Source organism: Aquarana catesbeiana, linkage group LG07, assembly GCF_042186555.1.
Source record: "Aquarana catesbeiana isolate 2022-GZ linkage group LG07, ASM4218655v1, whole genome shotgun sequence".
Taxonomy (NCBI): Eukaryota; Metazoa; Chordata; class Amphibia; order Anura; family Ranidae; genus Aquarana; species Aquarana catesbeiana.
The window spans coordinates 4,877,637-4,896,838 of record NC_133330.1 but is presented as its reverse complement, the minus strand read 5'-3'; the positions used below and the strand labels follow the sequence as shown (position 1 = coordinate 4,896,838).

The following is a 19,202-nucleotide window of genomic DNA, read 5'->3' as shown; positions in this document are numbered from 1 at the left end:
ATTACGAGGAGTCCGTGGTCTCTTTTTCTCTCTCCTGCACCACTGGTGATATCTCGTTCAGAGCCACATTTCATCCCAAGGAGGAGGACATTGGAGGATTCGGTTAAAGACGCTTGGAGGACGGGAAGCACTTATGATCCTCTCTGTCATTGATTTCTACTAGTTATTATCTACACCATCACCATTTCTTAGTCACATGATTCATATTTATGTTTATTCATTTATCTTTGATAGCTTTTCATCCAGTATTAATACCATTTTGGGGCATTGGCAAGCGCTGTTTGCACATTAGGTTTAAAAAGTGCACGTTTCACATGTTTTATTTATTTGGAACAGCAGCTGCTATTATAATATATTATTTATATGGTCTAATTGATTTTTTGGTGTGGGTGGTCTATTTACAAAGTATACATATATGTATGAGCCCCTGACATGTGACATGTTTACATTCTATAAAGAAAAAAAATGAAATTTTAAATTGACTTAAAATGGCACAAAAATACACAAAGTGTCAAAAATAACAATGATATTTTCAGAATGACACCTTAATTAACTTTAAGTGATAATAAGACCTCATAAGTGCCTCCATGAGATCTTTGTTCCTCAGGCTGTAGATCAGAGGATTCAGCAATGGGTTAATGAGGGCAGATATGACCGAAAACAGTTTGTTTAAATTGAACATATTGCTAGAAGTTAGAACAAAGTAAATAAAAAGTATGGATCCATAAAAGACGGAGACCACCATAATATGTGATGTGCAGGTGGAGAATGCTTTCATCTTTCCAGTTTTGCTACGGATTGTAAGGATGGTACTGAGAATATAGACATAGGGAAGAAAGGTCATAAAAATAATTCCTAATCCAAAACTACCACCTACTAAGAATATGACCACTATGTTTATGAAGGGGTCAGTACAGGAAATTTGGATCAAATGTGGAAGGTCACAAAAAAAGTTGTGGATGGAAGATGTTCTGCAGAAGGACAACCTGAGCAAAAATAAAGTATGAACCAAAGAGACAGAACATCCTGCAACCCAGACCAGAGAGGCCATACGAGTACAGACCCTCCAAGACATAATTAGTTTGTAATGTAGAGGGTGGCAGATGGCAATGTAGCGGTCGTAGGACATAGCTGAGAGCAAGAAAAGTTCTGACTGAACAAAGGAGATGTAGAAAAAGACTTGGGCTATACAGGCAGGCATGGATATTGATCTTCCTTTTGTGACCAAACCAAAGAGCATCTTTGGTGCGGTCACTGATGAATAGGACACGTCCAGAAATGCCAAGTTGGCAAGAAAAAAATACATTGGGTTGTGCAAATGGTAGTCAGTGAGGAACAAGAAAAAAATAAGAAGGTTTGTGATAAGAGTCATCAGATAGATCAGAAGGAAGAGCACAAAAAGTGCATTCATGGTCAGTGGATGGTCTGATAGACCCACAAGAGTAAGAGAGCTAATCTCTGTCATATTTCTCATATTATTTTTTTTCTCCGTCCAAATGTATCACTATAGAACAATAATACAATTATGGATCTGAGGATTAATAGGAAAACCTGTATGGCGTACCTATACATTATACCCATGTATACATGTATTAACTTCAAGAAGTTAAAGATTTATTCTTATATAAATTGTTGGCAGCCCTGGAGGACAGTCAGCTTTGTTGTAAGAACACAAAGCTTAAAGTCTCATTAATGATCTCTAAAGATTTAATTTATAACACCTTGGGAGCCCCTTTTCTATAACTGAGTACAGTCTAAAATTTGAATTCAAAATCCACTAAAAACGTATTTATCTTTTTTTGTCACCTCTTTTATTTCTTGGTTAGTTAACAGAGTGATCTAAAACAATACAAAAGGAACATTGCTTTTCATCTCCCACTACTTGAAGACCTCATCTACTGTATGCTCCATTGGGAATAACTCCTACAATGCACCTACACCCCTCATCAATGGTATCTCTCTCTTCAAATGCCTCTGAGAACCTCTCGCTGAATACTACACTGCAAATCCGTCCAGAAAATATTCCATAACAGGTATCTCACTCCATGTACACTCGCCCGCATGTACCCCCGCTTCCACCAACTTATGCTGGAGACATTGCGGACACCCAGGAACTTCACTACACATGTGGTTGAACTGTCCAGTGCTCACTCAACTTTGGTTCACTTTTTCTAAGTTTCTCTTCTCTATTATACCAATCTCTTTTTCCCTATTGCCACAGATGGTTCTATTGGGTCTAGATATAGATTCATGGCTCCGACCCGCTCACACTGTCATTTCTCATGTACTTATAGCCACCCACCTGGATATTGCCAGAAACTGGAAAGCTCCTCACTCCCCCTCCATTTTAGAAATGATCTCCATCTTGAACAGTCATTGTTTGATGGAATACAGTACATGTATGCCAAAGTACTCCTCCAAATACCAACATTTCAAAAGCAATGGGAATTTTGGCTCAAATACCCTCAATGCCTGAGGCTCCCATAAAACCTTAACAACCCGTCACTGCTCTATCTTTACCTAATCTGAACGCTCCCTTGTGTACTACCTTTATAGCGCACTAGTCCAACCTTCTAAGAAATGCCTTAACGTCTTCATATACCCAATTTCCCCCTGCCTACTATTTACCTATTCAGTATGTTGTTTTAACTTAAAGGTGTTGTAAAAGTTTGTGTTTAAAAAAACAAAAAAAAACCCAAACATGTCATACTTACCTTTTCTGTGGAGTTGTTTTGCACAGAGTGGCCCCGATGCTCCTCTTCTGGGGTCCCTCAGTGTCGCTCCTGGCTCCTCCTCTTCTCAAATGTGCCCTGTCGGAAAAGCGCTCTCCTATGGAACACCCATGCGGGTGCGTTCTCCTGATGCGTCTATTGACACACACAGCAGAGCTCGGCCCCCGCCCATGGTGCCCGCGTCATTGGATTTGATTGACAGCAGCGAGAGCCAATGGCGGCACTGCTATCAATCTAGCCAATCAGGACACAAGACACCGGCTAGAGCTGGTATGCTCGTTCCCGGCACAAGAAAAAGAGGGTTCAGATAAGTAAAACGAGGGCACTGGGAGGCTGCTGCACTGCAAGAGGTTTTTCACCTTAATGCATAGAATGCATTGAGGTGAAAAACCATGAGGGTTTAGAAACCCTTTTAAGGCTTACTATGTTAGAATGCCTTTTTTTCTAAATTACCGAGCCAACCCTCAACCTGCTGTATTGTAACCTCATCACTTATGTACCCCGTCATTCAGAATTTCAGAAATTCGGAAATCCAAAATAAGAATGAAAATCCGAAAATTCAAAAGAAAGAAATTCCGGAAATAAGAACGAAAATCTGAAAATTTAAAAACCCGAAAATGTGAAAATCTGAAATAATAACTAACTAATAATAACTTAACTATTACTAACTATTAAATTATAGGTATTGGAATTTCCTTTCAAATTTGGCTGTTAGTGAATGCAACGAATACGAATTTATCCAAAGTTACAAATTATCCAAAATAACGAACACCGTATGTAAACGAATGGAACGTAATGAATTAATAATAATACATAACAATAATAAAAACGTAATATTATTTATTATTAATTTGTTGAGTTCTATTTGTTTAGATGCGGCATTCGTTAGTTTGGATAATTCGTAACCTCAGATAAATTTGTATTCATTACATTCCAATACCTATAATTTAATTAATTATTATTAGTTAGTCATTTTTTCAAATTTTTGGATTTTCTGATTTATGCTCTTTCTTATTTTTGGATTTTCAAATTTTCGAATTTATGAATTTTCGAATTTACGAATTTACGAAAATTCAAATTTACAAATTTTCGAATTTACAAATTTTCGAATTCTGAATTTACAAATTTTTGAATTCTGAATTTACAAATTTTGGAATTTACGAAAAAAGCAAAAAAATTAATGAAACGAAAAACAAACACATTTTTTGGCAGTGCACGTGTCTACTGTAAAGTACTCAGACAAATCCTGGCATTCCTACATTTCCATCTAGGGTCTCTGTACAAAGAATCTATCTGGCAAAATAGTAGTTGAGGTATCACTGGTCTCGTCGAAGGCTCCCCACTAGGGATGGGCTTTATGTTTGGGTCGAACATGAGTTTGACTCAAACATCGGCTGTTCGCCAGTTCACCGAATAGCAAACAATTTGGGGTGTTTGCGGCAAATTCGAAAGCCGCGGAACACCCTTTAAAAGTCTATGGGAGAAATCAAAAGTGCTAATTTTAAAGGCTTATTTGCAAGTTATTGTCATAAAAAGTGTTTGGGGACCTGGGTCCTGCCCCAGGGGACATGGATCAATGCAAAAAAAAGTTTTAAAAAGGGCCGTTTTTTCGGGAGCAGTGATTTTAATAATGCTTAAAGTGAAACAATAAAAGTGTAATATTCCTTTAAATTTCGTACCTAGGGGGTGTCTATAGTATGCCTGTAAAGGGGCGCATGTTTCCCGTGTTTAGAACAATCTGACAGCAAAATGACATTTCAAAGGAAAAAAAGTCATTTAAAACTACTTGCAGCTATTAATGAATTGTCGGTCTGACAATACACATAAAAGTTCATTGATAAAAACGGCATGGGAATTCCCCACAGGGGAACCCCGCACCAAAATAAAAAAAAATGTGTGGGGGTCCCCCTAAATTCCATACCAGGCCCTTCAGGTCTATTGTGGATATTAAGGGGAACCACGCACCAAAATTTAAAAAAAAATGGAGTGGGGGTCACCCTCAAAATCCATACCAGACCCTTATCCCAGCACGCAACCTGGCAGGCCGCAGGAAAAGAGGGGGACCAGAGAGCGCCCCCCCTCCTGAACCGTACAAGGCCACATGCCCTCAACATTGGGAGGGTGCTTTGAGGTAGCCCCCCAAAGCACCTTGACTCCATGTTGATGGGGAGAAGGGCCTCATCCCCACAACCCTTGGCCAGTGGTTGTGGGGGCCTGTGGGCGAAGGGCTTATCGGAATCTGGAAGCCCCCTTTAACAAGAGGACCCCCAGATCCCGGCCCCCTCTGTGTATATTGGTAATGGGGTACAAATGTACCCCTACCATTTCACAAAAAAGTGTCAAAAAGGTTAAAAAACACAAGAGATGGTTTTTGACAAGTCCTTTATTAATTTCTTCTTCTTTCATCTTCTTTCTTCTGGTCTTCCTTCGGTGTTCTTCTTCTTCCTCCATCTTCTTCATCTTCTTCTTCTCCTTCTTCTTCTTCCTCCGTTCTTCTCGTCCCGCTTCTTCCTCCAGGCATCTTCTCTACTCCGTCTGCACGATCCGCCTCAGTGGGAGTCTTCCGCCGTGTGACGCTTTGGTTCTTCTGACATTTCTTATATAACGGAGGGTAGGGCCACCCGGTGACCCGCTCTCCTCTGGCGCACGGGGACTTCCCTGTGACTTTCCCCATGTTGTCAGAGGGGGGCAGGGTCACCCGTTTACTGTCAAAACCAGGTACTCACTTCCCCCTACCCCCTCCCCCCTAAAGGTGCCAAATGTGACAGTGGAGGGGGGAGGAGGCAGACAAGCAGAGCTCCCCCTTTTGGGTAGAGGTCCACTTTAAGCTCCCCAAAAAACAAGCTTAATGCCCCTAGTTTTCCTTGTGGGAAACCAAAATCCATGAAACATCTAGGAAAAGTTTGGGAAGTTGAGAATTTACATTGCACAAAGTTTCAAGTCAACTGATTGAGGTTTAGACACATTATGGTACATTACGTTCTTGTATCATTAAGCCAAAATTGTTTTAGGATTGTAAAAAAATGATTAAATGTAAATAACATTCGGTATGGTTTACTAAATTACCTTGTTTTGAATATGTTGATATAGATATAGGGTCTTCTATAGTGTGACGTTTGGGGGGAGATTGGTTAATGTCTTATGCCCCGTACACACGGTCGGACATTGATCGGACATTCCGACAACAAAATCCATGGATTTTTTCAGACGGAAGTTGGCTCAAACTTGTTTTGCATACACAAGGTTGCACAAAGTTGCGGAATTTCCGATCGCCAAGAACACTAAGATCATTAAGCCAAAATTGTTTTAGGATTGTAAAAAAATGATTAAATGTAAATAACATTCGGTATGGTTTACTAAATTACCTTGTTTTGAATATGTTGATATAGATATAGGGTCTTCTATAGTGTGACGTTTGGGGGGAGATTGGTTAATGTCTTATGCCCCGTACACACGGTCGGACATTGATCGGACATTCCGACAACAAAATCCATGGATTTTTTCAGACGGAAGTTGGCTCAAACACACGGTCGGACATTGATCGGACATTCCGACAACAAAATCCATGGATTTTTTCAGACGGAAGTTGGCTCAAACTTGTTTTGCATACACAAGGTTGCACAAAGTTGCGGAATTTCCGATCGCCAAGAACACGGTCACGTACACCACGTACGGCGAGACTATAAAGGGAAAGTTCAGTACCAAGCGTGACACCCTTTGAGCTCCTTTTGCTAATCTCGTGTTAGTAAAAGTTTGGTGAGAGATGATTCGCGCTTTTTCAGACTCGTGGTTTTCAGATCGTATTTCTGCTGTTCTGTTTGAGCTTGTGGGTTTGTATCTGTTCTTCAGTACCTGCAGCGAGTTACCATTGACTTGTCATTGTGTTCTTGTTTGTTCGTTACTGATTTTCAGGTCACTCTTCACAGGCCTTGCTGTTCTTCAGTGAGTTCTGTTACTTTGTTCTGAGCAGCCGACCGTTTTCTAGCCATGTTGCGTATATGTACTCATTGTAGAGTTTGTGCTGTGTGGGGGCTTGGTGTTGGGGTCATTACTTTGACACAAGCCCAGTCCATGAACAGGGCGAGGAGGAGTTCATGGACCAAGAATTGATTGCTCCAGCGTGACCAGTTCTGTCACATGCCTTTGCTCCATGAGATCTGGGAGAATAATCCTGATGATTTCAGGAACTTTCTCAGGATGACAGACCCCGTATTTCACCGTTTGTTGGCTTTGCTGACCCCCTATATCAGCAGGCAGGATACCTGCATGAGGCAAGCCATCACTCTGGAGCAGAGGCTAGTTGCCACCCTGCGGTACTTGGCGACGGGGAGAAGCCTGCAGGACCTCAAGTTCTCGACAGGCATCTCCCCCAGGCTCTGGGGATCATTATCCCAGAGACCTGTTCTATCATCATCCAGGTCCTGCAGAAGGACTATATTAAGGTAAGATTTTTATCCTTTAATATCACATTTTATTGTATTTAATGTTTGATAATATATTGCATTTCTTTCCTCATTCCCTAATTACCATGATTGTAACATGTTGTGAATGTCCCCTTTGTCCTCATGCATGCTGGATTTTTAGGTTATTTCTTTTTGTCCTTCATACTTACTTCAGCATGCTCTTCTGAGCCTATATTCACCTCGTGTAGTCACTTAACAATGTATTTTGTCAGCTCCATAGTAGTGCTTTACTCTAAATACCCCCTAAAATGTTGAAAATTGAGATGTGTGCTTTAAATTCAGGCAGAGTGCCAGAGGCCCCAAATCATCTGGAACCCTCCCTCCCCCCAAATGCTAACTCAGCTGATACCAATCCTCTATCTGCTGACTTTGCCAAACCCATACACACTATACCCACCTCTTTTGTGGTCAGATTTATGGATGAATTTCCCAAAGCATGTAGTGCAAGGGCCTGCCTGAATACTTTCAAATGGTACTGTTTAAAGTTTTTCTATCCTATTATTATCTTGATAGGTAATAGCAGAATGTAAAAATGTGCTAAAATGTGTACAGTGTGTATTTATATCTTTGTATTATGACACTTCTTACCTGTCCAGTGGGCTGCCAATAGTGTAAGTAAGGAGGGGCTGGCCAAAGTAAGACACAATATTTAGGCATTCATCTCTCAATGAAGTGGAGAGGTTTACCTGTCCAAAACATCTCCCCCCATAAATTTTTTAAATGGCCCATGAGAGGGGGGGATCGGATAGGTGGACCGTATACCTTTGTATTTAAATACTCCCTAAAATATATGTTATACTGATGTTGGCCAAGAATGTTTGGGTCTAATCTGCTTTCCATGTTTATGTGCAAAATGTTTTTTTTTTCTTGTTTGACTCCACAGTTTCCTTCCAACCCACAGGAATGGCAGACTGTGGCCTCCCACTTTGCCCAGCAGTGGGACTTTCCTAACTGCGGAGGGGCAATTGATGGGAAACACGTCCACATCATCCCACCACCCAACTCGGGGTCATACTATTACAACTAAAAGGGGTTCAATAGTATTGTGATGTTGGTGGTGGTGTCGTCTACTTACGAGTTCCTGTATGTGGACGTGGGGAAGAATGGCCGGATGTCAGATGGTGGAGTCATCTCCCACACAGAGTTCTACAGGCGTCTCCAGAATGGCAGCTTGGACTTGCCACCTCCAGAAGACAATGCGGAAGGACTCCCATTTGTCTTCGTTACGGATGAAGCGTTTGCGCTGGGGGTCCATCTTATGCAGCCATTCGCTATGAGGACCCTCACCCCGGACCAGAGGGTTTTTAATTACCGGCTGGCCAGAGCCAGAAGAGTGGTGGAGAACACGTTTGGAATAATGGCCAGCCAGTTCTGCCTATTTCTTACACCGATACACATGGCGGAGTATAAACTCAATGACATCATCCTGGCTTGCTGTGTTCTCCACAACTTTTTAAGGAGAACTATGCTGGCTCAGTTGGGCCTGAAGCCGGAATTAATCTCAATGAACCAACCCTGACGGTGCTTGAAGCTGGCTGTCCTGGCTTGCAACCTCAGAGTGCCCGCGAGGTCCGTATAAGATACATGGAATACTTTGCGGGTAGGGGGGTCATCAATATGTCAGACAATGTCTGAGACATTTTTTAAATAAAACATTTTTTAAAACTGAACAAATATTTGCTTACATTTACTGCTTGTGTTTCTTTGAGCTGACCATGACAGCAATTTGGGGAGTCCTAAAAATGGCGTCATTGTGTAAAATTATAAAGCACTTGTGTGTTATTTACTAAAGGCAAAGACACTTTGCACTACAAGTGCACTTGTGACTGCACTGAAACGGCACTTGTAGGGCAAAGTGGATTTGCCCTTAGGAAATAACCCCCATTGTCACTGAAAACACCAATTTTACCACAAAAAAAGTTTATGAGCATTGAAAGAAGCCACACATTATTGATTATCAATCTTTTTAATCCAAGCACAATCACATGTGCATTTATAAAAGGTTTTTAAAACAAACCAACATGTTTGTTGTATAACAAATTTTTAGGTCACATTAATAAAAGTAGAATTGTCCTTTTAAGGTAAAACAGGCATGTTTAAAACCAACAAGAAATACACAAATCTGGAACTTACAAAGTTCAACTTTTGTAGAAATTGAAGGCAATATCAGACATGAGTATTTAGAAACTGTGTCTGATATTGTGTTCAGATGGGGTGAAGTCACCCCTGGAAAAGCCAAATTTTGAAGACGCACAAAAATTGCCGAATGTCAACATGTGCTAGCTGCCATCATGGGGGATCAAGGGACATGTTTGGGGGGTGCAACCCCTTCCTCACAGCTACTTTATTATTGATGAAGGGGTTGCACCCATAAAACGCATACATTGATCTTCCATGATGGCAGATAGCACATGTTGACACATCTTCAAAATTTGTGTGCATCTTCAAAATTTGGCTTTTCGAGAATATGTCAAAAAAAGTACAAAAAATTCTCCGGACCAAAAAACAGAAATCATTCTGGATTTCGAGGGGTTTTAAACTCTCCCTAAAACATCAATGATGTTCTTCATTTTGTTTTGAACATCATTGATGTTTTGCTTGATGTTTTCCAAGTCCCTATTACACCCCATGATCTCCCCGATCAGGATCTGGGCACTTTCACTGGTGAAATGACCTTCATCCACAACATCACAATCAACTAAAGATATATAAAAAAAAACACCATGTATTATAAATATGCCATCCTCCATCTCTTATCTGAGCCTGTGGTCGCAGACACTCACCTGTTGTGGTGACAATTTCCACCGCGTCTCCCTCCTCCTCCTCCTGGTGGCTTTGTGGCATTTCCACTTCTTCCTGAGGTGGGGGGTCTGTTGTCTCCTCTGATGAGTGGTGTCCTCCGAATCTTTTCTCCCCTATGTTAAAAAAATAGGTATACTTAGCACACAGATATTTGATGGCAGAAATAGGAATATGAAACATTGCTTTGAAGTGGGGTACAATTGTCTATTTTGGCAGAGTTCCGAGATGAAGAAATATTTTTTTCCTTTGTCAAGCTTGAATACTTAACTATTTTGTACAAGCTTCACAGATGGAGTCACCCCTATAGTATACACTGGAGCACCTGTGTGGGCCCCCTAATAAAAAGGGTGTTCTGGTGTCCCACACTAGTGCTACAGCATCCAGATGTGTAAACAGCTGCTGAGTGTCCTCTCCTTACACAGAATCTAGTTTGCATTTCATTCTAGTTACTAACCCATCTAGACATCAAAATTATTTTAAGAGAAGTAGTCCAGAAAAAATGTAGAACTGCATCTGGACAAAACATGGTGTTTTATAGGCCGAACGAACAATGTTTCCTACGAACGAATAATGTGTCCATGAACATGAAAGTTGCCATTTTAAACTGTACAACAGTATAAATAAAAACACATGGAGCAGCACGAACGTAATAAAAATAAAGAATAGGAACACAGGACAACTACTTACTTTTTTGCAGCACTCTCTTGATCCTTCTATACTGATCGTGCTCCCTTAATTTGAGGTCCAACCACCGCTTCCTCAGTTGATCCTGGGATCGTCGTACCCCAAAATTTCTGTGCAGACTCTTCACAACTTTAGTCATGATCTTGGCCTTTCTGACATTGGGGTTGGGGTAAGGTCCATACTTCCCATCATAGTCGGCCCTTTTCAATATGTCAACCATCTCCAACATCTCCACAAAGGACATATTAAATCTTCTCCTCTAGGATTGTGACATTTCTGGCTCCGGCCTTTCCTCCTCCTCCTCCTTGTTGCTGTAATTAGCACGCACCTGTTGTGTCTCCGCCATGTGCTCTTCCCCACTGCGCCGAACGAGAAGGGGTGGGGAATGGACTATAAAGAACGTCAGGGGCAGGCGGAGTTTCACGCATGCGTGGTGTATATAAAGCGCAACACGCGTGCGTAGTACGTACAATCTGTGAGCAGAGGAAGGAGTATCGGAAGCGCCGATCTTGATAACAAAGGTAATATTTAAACTTGGACCTACTGCTTATAGATTGTGGCCTATATTGGGACAAGATTAGGAGAGTTGAACCTGACATTAGGGTTTGTCTTGTGTTGTATCTTGCAGAGAAAATGGATATATTGAAGGATCAGGACTTTATCCCGATATACCTTGATATGTTCAGGGAGCTGCCCTGTCTGTGGTAGGTAAACCACCCACATTATAAGAATCAAACAAAGAGGAAGGCAGCGCTGGATAAATTGCTGGAATTTGTGAAGCCGGTGATCCCCACGGCAGACATCCCCTATTTGAAGGCCCTAATTGGTGACATGAGGAGCACTTATCTAAGGGAGCACAAGAAGGTCCATGATTCCCTGAGATCAAGAGCTGCAGATGACATTTATGTCCCCAGGCTGTGGTACTACGACAGACTGCATTTTCTTACAGGTCAGACTGAACCCAGGCCAGCAATCTCCACTCTTCCTCCCATACTTCCTCCCCCCCAGCTGAGGCTTCTGATGCCCAACCTGGGCCTTCCAGGCAGCAACATGTGGAGGAGCCCAGCTTGAGCCAGGTATAGCATTCTTCTAAATATTTCTGGTTGTCAAATTAATGATGTTAAATCTATGTTAGTTTGGATTCCTAATTTCTGATTGTGATTGATGAACCAAAAACTAAAAAAAGTCCCTTTGTTATACACAGGAAAGTCTCAGCCAGGAGCTGGCCAAGCCAAGTAGGCTGCCCGATACCCAGGTCCCTCACCTCCGCCTTCAAAGAAAAAGTGGCAGGAAGAGGAGTAACCTGGAGGAGGCTGCAATTGACCTATTTTGGAAGGCTACCCCTCACAACACCCCACAGTGTTGAAGAGTATTTTGCTGACCTAACAGCATGCAAAATGCTGCAAATGGAGGAGGGCCAATGCCTCTTATGTGAGTTTCTCATTTTAGAAGCACTAAATAAGGGGTTAAGGGGCCAACTCACATGCAAAAGCGACATTTGTGAGCTCACCCATGGTCCTCCTCCTCCAGGTCCTCCTCCTCCTCCAGGTCCTACTCCTCCTCCTGCCACACCTCCAACACCAGAGCCACAGCCGGGAAGGAAGCATGTAAGGAAGACCAGAGAGTGATGGCCTGGGTTCAGTCTGGTCTGGCAAAAGATGCAGGCTCTTGTATGACCACAGCCTGGGGACATACATGTCATCTGCTGCTGTTCATGATCTCTTGGACTTCTGGGCCAGATTGTACTCCCTTATATATGGACTCCTCAGGCCACCAATTTTGCAGTAAAATAATTGATGTGTACCCTGGGGGCCAAAGGCTTTGCCAATTTATGCTGTTTATACAGTGTTGCCTTCCTCTTTGTTAGGTTATGAGCCCTTAATAAAGGAATTGTTTTTTCAATTATACTTGCCTATTTGTGTTTTCCTTCAAAAAGGACAGTTTGTTTGTGAGGAGGCAGGTACATTTCAAAACTACAATGTGAAATTAACAAGAGACACCAACAACAAGCAATCTCCTTGAGATACAACAATACAAGATAATAATGGGGTTGTGGTAACTTGACACACAAAACACACAACAAACTATTCTGGAGTAAAAAAAAAAAGAAAAATTAAACACAAGATCAGGCTTTAAAAAAATAAAAAAAAAACATATTTAATATAAAAACATCCCAAATTTTTTTTTCTGTAGATGTGACAAATAAAAATATTATATTGATGAAATCACAAGAAATAATAAAGAAAGAAGTTTGTGAGAGCTCTGTGTGAATATGAGCAGCAAAACAACTTCATTCTTCTAGCATTATAAAGAAGAACAGAGTGCGCTGCATTAAACGTTTTAAAACATTGCAGCGTGACAAAAGTGCTATATCCATGCCGAACGCTAATTTTACCAGACTGAGCAGTTCCGTCTCGGAATTTATTCTGAGCATGCATGGCACTTTGTGCGTCGGAATTGTCCACACATGGTCGGAATTGACGCGATCGGATTTTGTTGTCGGAAAATTTTATAGCCTGTCCTCAAATTTTGTGTGTCGGAAAATCCGATGGAAAAAGTCCGATGGAGCCCACACATGGTCGGAATTTCTGACAACAAGCTCCGATCGCACATTTTCCGTTGGAAAATCTGACCGTGTGTACAGGGCATTAGTTATTTTTTGTTTATTAAGCCACATTAAGCTTCCCAAAAAACAAGCTTAATGTCCCTCATTTTTTTTTGTGGGAGACCAAAATCCATGAAACTTCGAGGATAGGTTTGCAAAGTTGAGAACTTAGATTGTACAAAGTTTCAAGGCTTTTTTTGTGTGGGCGATGACTAATCATCTGGAAGTACGCCTAAAAGGGCAAGTTTAGGATCCTTGAGCTATTTGTATTGAACATAGATCAGAGATTATCTGGTATATGGCCATCCAATACCAGAATAATTTGGGGTATCTCCATAACATGTGTATTAATGTGCCCACATGCCAGCACAACAGGGACAGTCAGGTGTTGTGGTGTGGGCCCAGGACAAAAACATTTGAGGGGTGCAGTATATCCTATGTAGGATAAACAATTGGGATGACTTCTGAGAGGGGGAAAGGGAAAAATTGAGAATTATTTCCAATGCTGCTGTCCATTGGACTTTGTCTAGATTATCAGTATCTTGACTCCATTTTTTGCCTATAGTTTACTAGCAAGATATTATACAAGTCTCTGCTGAGTCCCTGCTTTGACTCGGAGGGTGGGGACACCATTGAAAGGATGAAAGAGGAATTATGTACCTGGGCCTGCAATGTTCGGTAGAGTTGCAAATATTTAAAAAAAATAGTCTGTGAGACAAATGGTATTGCTCAACAATAAAATTAAGGCAAAAGAGTACCTTTATCATACAGTTGATGAAGAAATACAATGCTTGATTTTTCGATGGTTCAAAGCAGTGAGTTTATGCGGTTCAGGAAGGTTGGGATTATTCCAAATTGGCAAATTGTGTAACCCTTATGGTCAGTTATTATTATCATACTGAATCCCAAAATTTATGAATTAGACAAAACGTCTGATAGGACTGATAGGACTGATAGGACTGATATGAATGAAATTGGCCTTCCAGTAATGAGGAAATGAGGGGTTCATTAGGCATACAGGAAAGAAATGTTCTTTGGATGGGATCACATGAGGCGACCGCTTCTCAACCTGATAACTGTTGGATTTTGGAAGCAAGAAAATGCAGTTTGGCATTGGGAACCACCAATCTCCCATTGTCTTCAGGTAAATGTAAAGTGCCTACATCCACACCATTTTAATTAAGTTAGCTCTCCCAATGACAGATAATGGTAGCTTACACCAAGTTGCACTATTTTTTTTTTCATTGTAAGTAGTACTGGCTGGAGATTCAGTTGAATATATTCCATTATAATAAAAGACACAACTACCCCCAAGTATTTAAATAATGAGATACTCTTTATCTGGCTAGCAATAGCTGATAATGGCTCAGTGACAGGGTCTAAGTGTAACAGTACATATTTATCCCAGTTAATGAAAGAACCTGAAAAGCACCCATATGTAGTAATGAGAGACATACCAGCTACCAATGAATGTGTAGTGACCCCTAGAAAAAGTAGGTTATCATCTGTGTATAATGCTATTTTTTCTTTGCCTAGCTGCCTACAGAAGCCCACTATTTGTGAGTATTGTCTAATTGTAGTGGCTAATGGATAAAGGGCCAAGGCAAAAAGGAGTGGGGATGGCAGACACCCCTGCTGTGCACCACGATGTAGAGGGAACAAGTCAGGCAGCAAGCCATTGACTTGAATGTGGGTCATGAGAGCTGAAGTGATCACCAAAGCTAAATTTTTGTAAAGTACACCTGAGAGAAAATCCCACTCAGTTCCATTAAAGGCCTTGGGTGCATCCAACGAGAGGATTGCACGGGCCGCCAAGCTTAATAATAGGGACTTGGAGATTAAGAAATAGGTGTCTAATATTGGCTGCTGTGGATCTAGTTGGTATAAACCTGTATTGGTTGAGATAAACCAATTTGCCAGAAATTTTAGTGCGCATATTAGCTAGCTAATACTTTAGCAAGAATCTTGACATCCGATGTAGGCAATGAGATTGGATGAAAGGATTTCTTTCTTAGTTAATTTATTATGCTAAGAAAGATATCCTTTATTGATGGGTCTCACCCTTACCACCAATGTTTTCTGTTAATAATGTCTTGCTTTATGGCCTACATCAATACACAATTTCCACCTGAAAAATTTTACAAGGTTTGGCTGCCTTGGACAGATCAGTAATGTGCCTACACATGGCTCTCCTGGTTAATTGAAGGCTCCTTTCTCTTTCCTACCCTGGCCACTCTTCTCTCTTTTATTTCTTCTTGTCCTACTTTCATACCTCCTTCCTCCTTTTCTCCAATTTCTTTCATTTTTTTTTCTCTTGAATTATCAGCTGATTTATCTGAAAAGAACCATCCAGATTGTCTCACTTGCTATTTGAAGTGCACCACAAATGCTATTTTTGTATACATACAGCCATACATTTTAATATTGTTTGGTGGTGTATGTTAATTATGCCACGTGTAATAATAAAGAAATCCTTATTTATAAAAAACAAAAAACAAATGTTGATGCATTTTGCAATTAATTTTCTCAGATAACATGAGTTATACATAAAGCTTTTCTAATGGTCTTCTTTGGCATCTAAAAAGTTATATTGATTTAGTAAAAACATGTTTTTTCTTTATTCTTTATTCTTGTAAGGGATGCTGTAAGAAATGGTCACCCATCCATACAAGGAGTACACTATATTGCTTATCAACCATAAAGTTCTAACATATATTAAAACCTATATCAGGGATCCTGTACTTAGGAGAAAAAGGAGAAAATAATTGCTGAAAATATTTGAGAAAGTATTAATTATATGTTGCTCACTAATCAAACTAAAACTGCATTCGTTCAAATTTTTGATTATTTTTCATCCTTTAAACAATCTGATCTTGGTATTTATAAATACTTTGTTCCAATTAAAAGCTTTGTAGGAGCATAAAAATGGATGTAAAAAAAATGTGGTTGACAAATTAGTCACAGAGTTATTTTGAGGTTAATCAACGCTTACTGAAACTGTTACATTTGTTCTGTGGGGTTACGATGACTCCTGGTCATGCAAGGGTAAGTACAAGTATGAGCCCCTGACAAGTTTATATTTTATAAAAGACAATACTGCAATTTTTAATTGACTAAAAATGTCACAGAAATACAAAAAGTGTCAAATTTCACAATGACAATTTCAGAATGATGCCCGGATTAACTTTAAATGATAAAAATACCTAATAAGTGCCTCCATGAGATCTTTGTTCCTCAGGCTGTAGATCAGAGGATTCAGCAATGGGTTAATGAGGGCAGATATGACTGAAAACAGTTTGTTTAAATTGACCATATTGCTGGAGGAGGGAACAAAGTAAATAAAAAGTATGGAGCCATAAAAGATGGAGACCACGGTCAGGTGTGATGTGCAGGTAGAGAATGCTTTCCTCTTTCCAGTCTTGCTACGGATTCTGAGAATGGTCCTGAGAATATAGACATAGGGAAGAAAGGTCATAAGAACAATTCCTAATCCAAGACTAGCACCTACTAAGAATATGACCACCATGTTTATGAAGGGGTCAGCACATGTAATTTCATATAAGTGTGGAAGATCGCAAAAGAAGTTGTTGATGGAAGATGTTCTGCAGAAGGACAACCTGAGCAAAAATAAAGTATGAACCAAAGAGATAGAACATCCTGCAACCCAGACCAGAGAGGCCATACGAGCGCAGACCCTCCAAGACATCATTAGTTCATAATGTAGAGGGTGGCAGATGGCAATGTAGCGGTCGTAGGACATAGCTGAGAGCAAGAAAATTTCTGATTGAACATAGAAGAGGTAGAAAAAGACTTGGGCTATACAGGCAGGGATGGATATTGATTGGCTCTTTGTGACCAAATCAAAGAACATCCTTGGTGCGGTCACTGATGAATAGGACATGTCCAGAAATGCCAAGTTGGCAAGAAAAAAATACATTGGGTTGTGCAGATGGTAGTCAGTGAGGACCAAGAAAAAAATAAGAAGGTTTGTGATAACAGTCATCAGATAGATCAGAAGGAAGAGCACAAAAAATGCATTCATGGTCAATGGATGGTCTGATAGACCCACAAGAGTAAGAAACGTAATCTCTGTAAAATTCCTCATAATATCACTTTTTTGTCTTTTTACATTTATTTTAATTGAACAGCAATACAATTATGTTTCTGAGGAATTATTAAAAGAAAGCACGTGCAGTCTGCCTTCACATTATACTTGAAGACATTTGTATCAGCTTGTGGTTTATTCTTATATAAGATGGTTGGCAGTCCTGCAGGACCGTCTGCTCTGTTGTAAGAACACAAAGTTGAAAGTCTCATTAAAGATCCCTTAAGATTTAATTTAGAACACCTCTGTGACCTGAGAGCCATTTCAATATAATTTTGTACAGTTGTAAACATTTGAATCGAAAATAAAATCCACTGAAATAGTTTTAATCTTTTTTGTCACTTTTTTATTGGCTAGTGGCCTAGATGTAGAATCTAAAATATATTTGTCATTTTTTTTAGATGTTTTTTTTATTTTACTATATGAAGCAAACTTACAGTTAATATATTCTATCTAAGAACACAAAGCTATACACCTTAGTAAATTTTTCATTAAGTGTATAGCCTAATATGTTTATTTTTGCTTGCGTGAGGATTTATTTACAAGTTTACTCTTATTAAATAGCAAAAATGCTACCTGAAAATTTACTAGAATAACGTTTTTGACTTTCTGTTGGTGAAATATATATATATATATATATATATATACAGTTGTGCTCATAAGTTTACATACCCTGGCAGAATTTATGATTTCTTGGGCATTTTTCTGAGAATATGAATGATAACACAAAAACTTTTCTATCACTCATGGTTAGTGTTTGGATGAAGCCATTTATTATCAATCAACTGTGTTTACTCTTTTTAAATCATAATGGCAACAGAAACAACCCAAATGACCCTGATCAAAAGTTTACATACCCCAGTTCTTAATACCGTGTATTGCCCCCTTTGACATCAATGACAGCTGGAATTCTTTTGTGGTATTTGTGGATGAGGCTCTTTATCTTCTCAGATGTTAAAGCTGCCCACTCCTCTTAGCAAAAAGACTCCAGTTCCTGTAAATTCTTGGGCTGTCTTGCATGAACTGCAGGTTTGAGATCTCCCCAGAGTGGCTCAATGATATTGAGGTCAGGAGACTGAGATGGCCACTCCAGAACTTTCACTTTATTCTGCTGTAGCCAATGACAGGTCGACTTGGCCTTGTGTTTTGGATCATTGTCATGTTGGAATGTTCAAGTATGTCCCATGCGCAGCTTTGTAGTTGATGAATGCAAATGTTCCTCCATTATTTTTTGATAACATACTGCATTCATCTTACCATCAATTTTGACCAAATTTCCTGTGCCTTTGTAGCTCACACATCCCCAAAACATCGGAGATCCACCTCCGTGTTTCACAGTAGGAATGGTGGACCTTTCATCATAGGCTTTGTGTGATCCTCTCCAAATGTAGTGTTTATGGTTGTGGCCAAAAAGCTCAATTTTGGTCTCATCACTTCGAATGACTTTGTGCCAGATGGTTTGAGGCTTGTCTCTGTGCTGTTTGGCGTATTGTAATCTGGATACTTTGTGGTATTTGTGTAGTAATGGCTTTCTTCTGGTGACTCGACCATGCAGCCCATTTTTCTTCAAGTGCCTCCTTATTGTGCATCTTGAAACAGCCACATCACATGTTTTCAGAGAGTCCTGTATTTCACCTGAAGTTATTTGTGGGTTTCTCTTTGCATCCTGAACAGTTTGCCTGGCAGTTGTGGCTGGAATTTTAGTTGGTCTACCTGACCGTGGTTTGGGTTCAACAGAACCCCTCATTTTCCACTTCTTGATTAGCGTTTGAACACTGCTGGTTGGCATTCTCAATGCCTTGGATATCTTT

At 40.1% G+C, this 19,202-nt stretch overlaps 2 protein-coding genes across 2 annotated transcripts; both read right to left on the bottom strand.

The window, feature by feature from the left end:
• Positions 1-532: 532 nt before the first annotated feature.
• Positions 533-6,884, bottom strand: LOC141102324 (olfactory receptor 1G1-like). The gene is made up of 2 exons (XM_073591283.1): positions 6,870-6,884; positions 533-1,486 (listed from the first exon to the last, which is right to left on the bottom strand). The coding sequence occupies exons 1-2, from the start codon at positions 6,882-6,884 to the stop codon at positions 533-535; spliced, it is 969 nt and encodes a 322-aa protein (XP_073447384.1).
• Positions 6,885-16,449: 9,565 nt separating this feature from the next.
• On the bottom strand, positions 16,450-17,406 carry LOC141102323 (olfactory receptor 1G1-like). Its single transcript, XM_073591281.1, has one exon. It carries the CDS (start codon positions 17,389-17,391, stop codon positions 16,450-16,452), a length of 942 nt encoding a protein of 313 aa, XP_073447382.1. The 5' UTR covers positions 17,392-17,406.
• Positions 17,407-19,202: the final 1,796 nt, after the last annotated feature.

Excerpts from the sequence above, each read along its gene's own strand:
- LOC141102323 (XM_073591281.1), bottom strand. The coding sequence starts at position 17,391 with ATGAGGAATTTTACAGAGATTACGTTTCTTACTCTTGTGGGTCTATCA.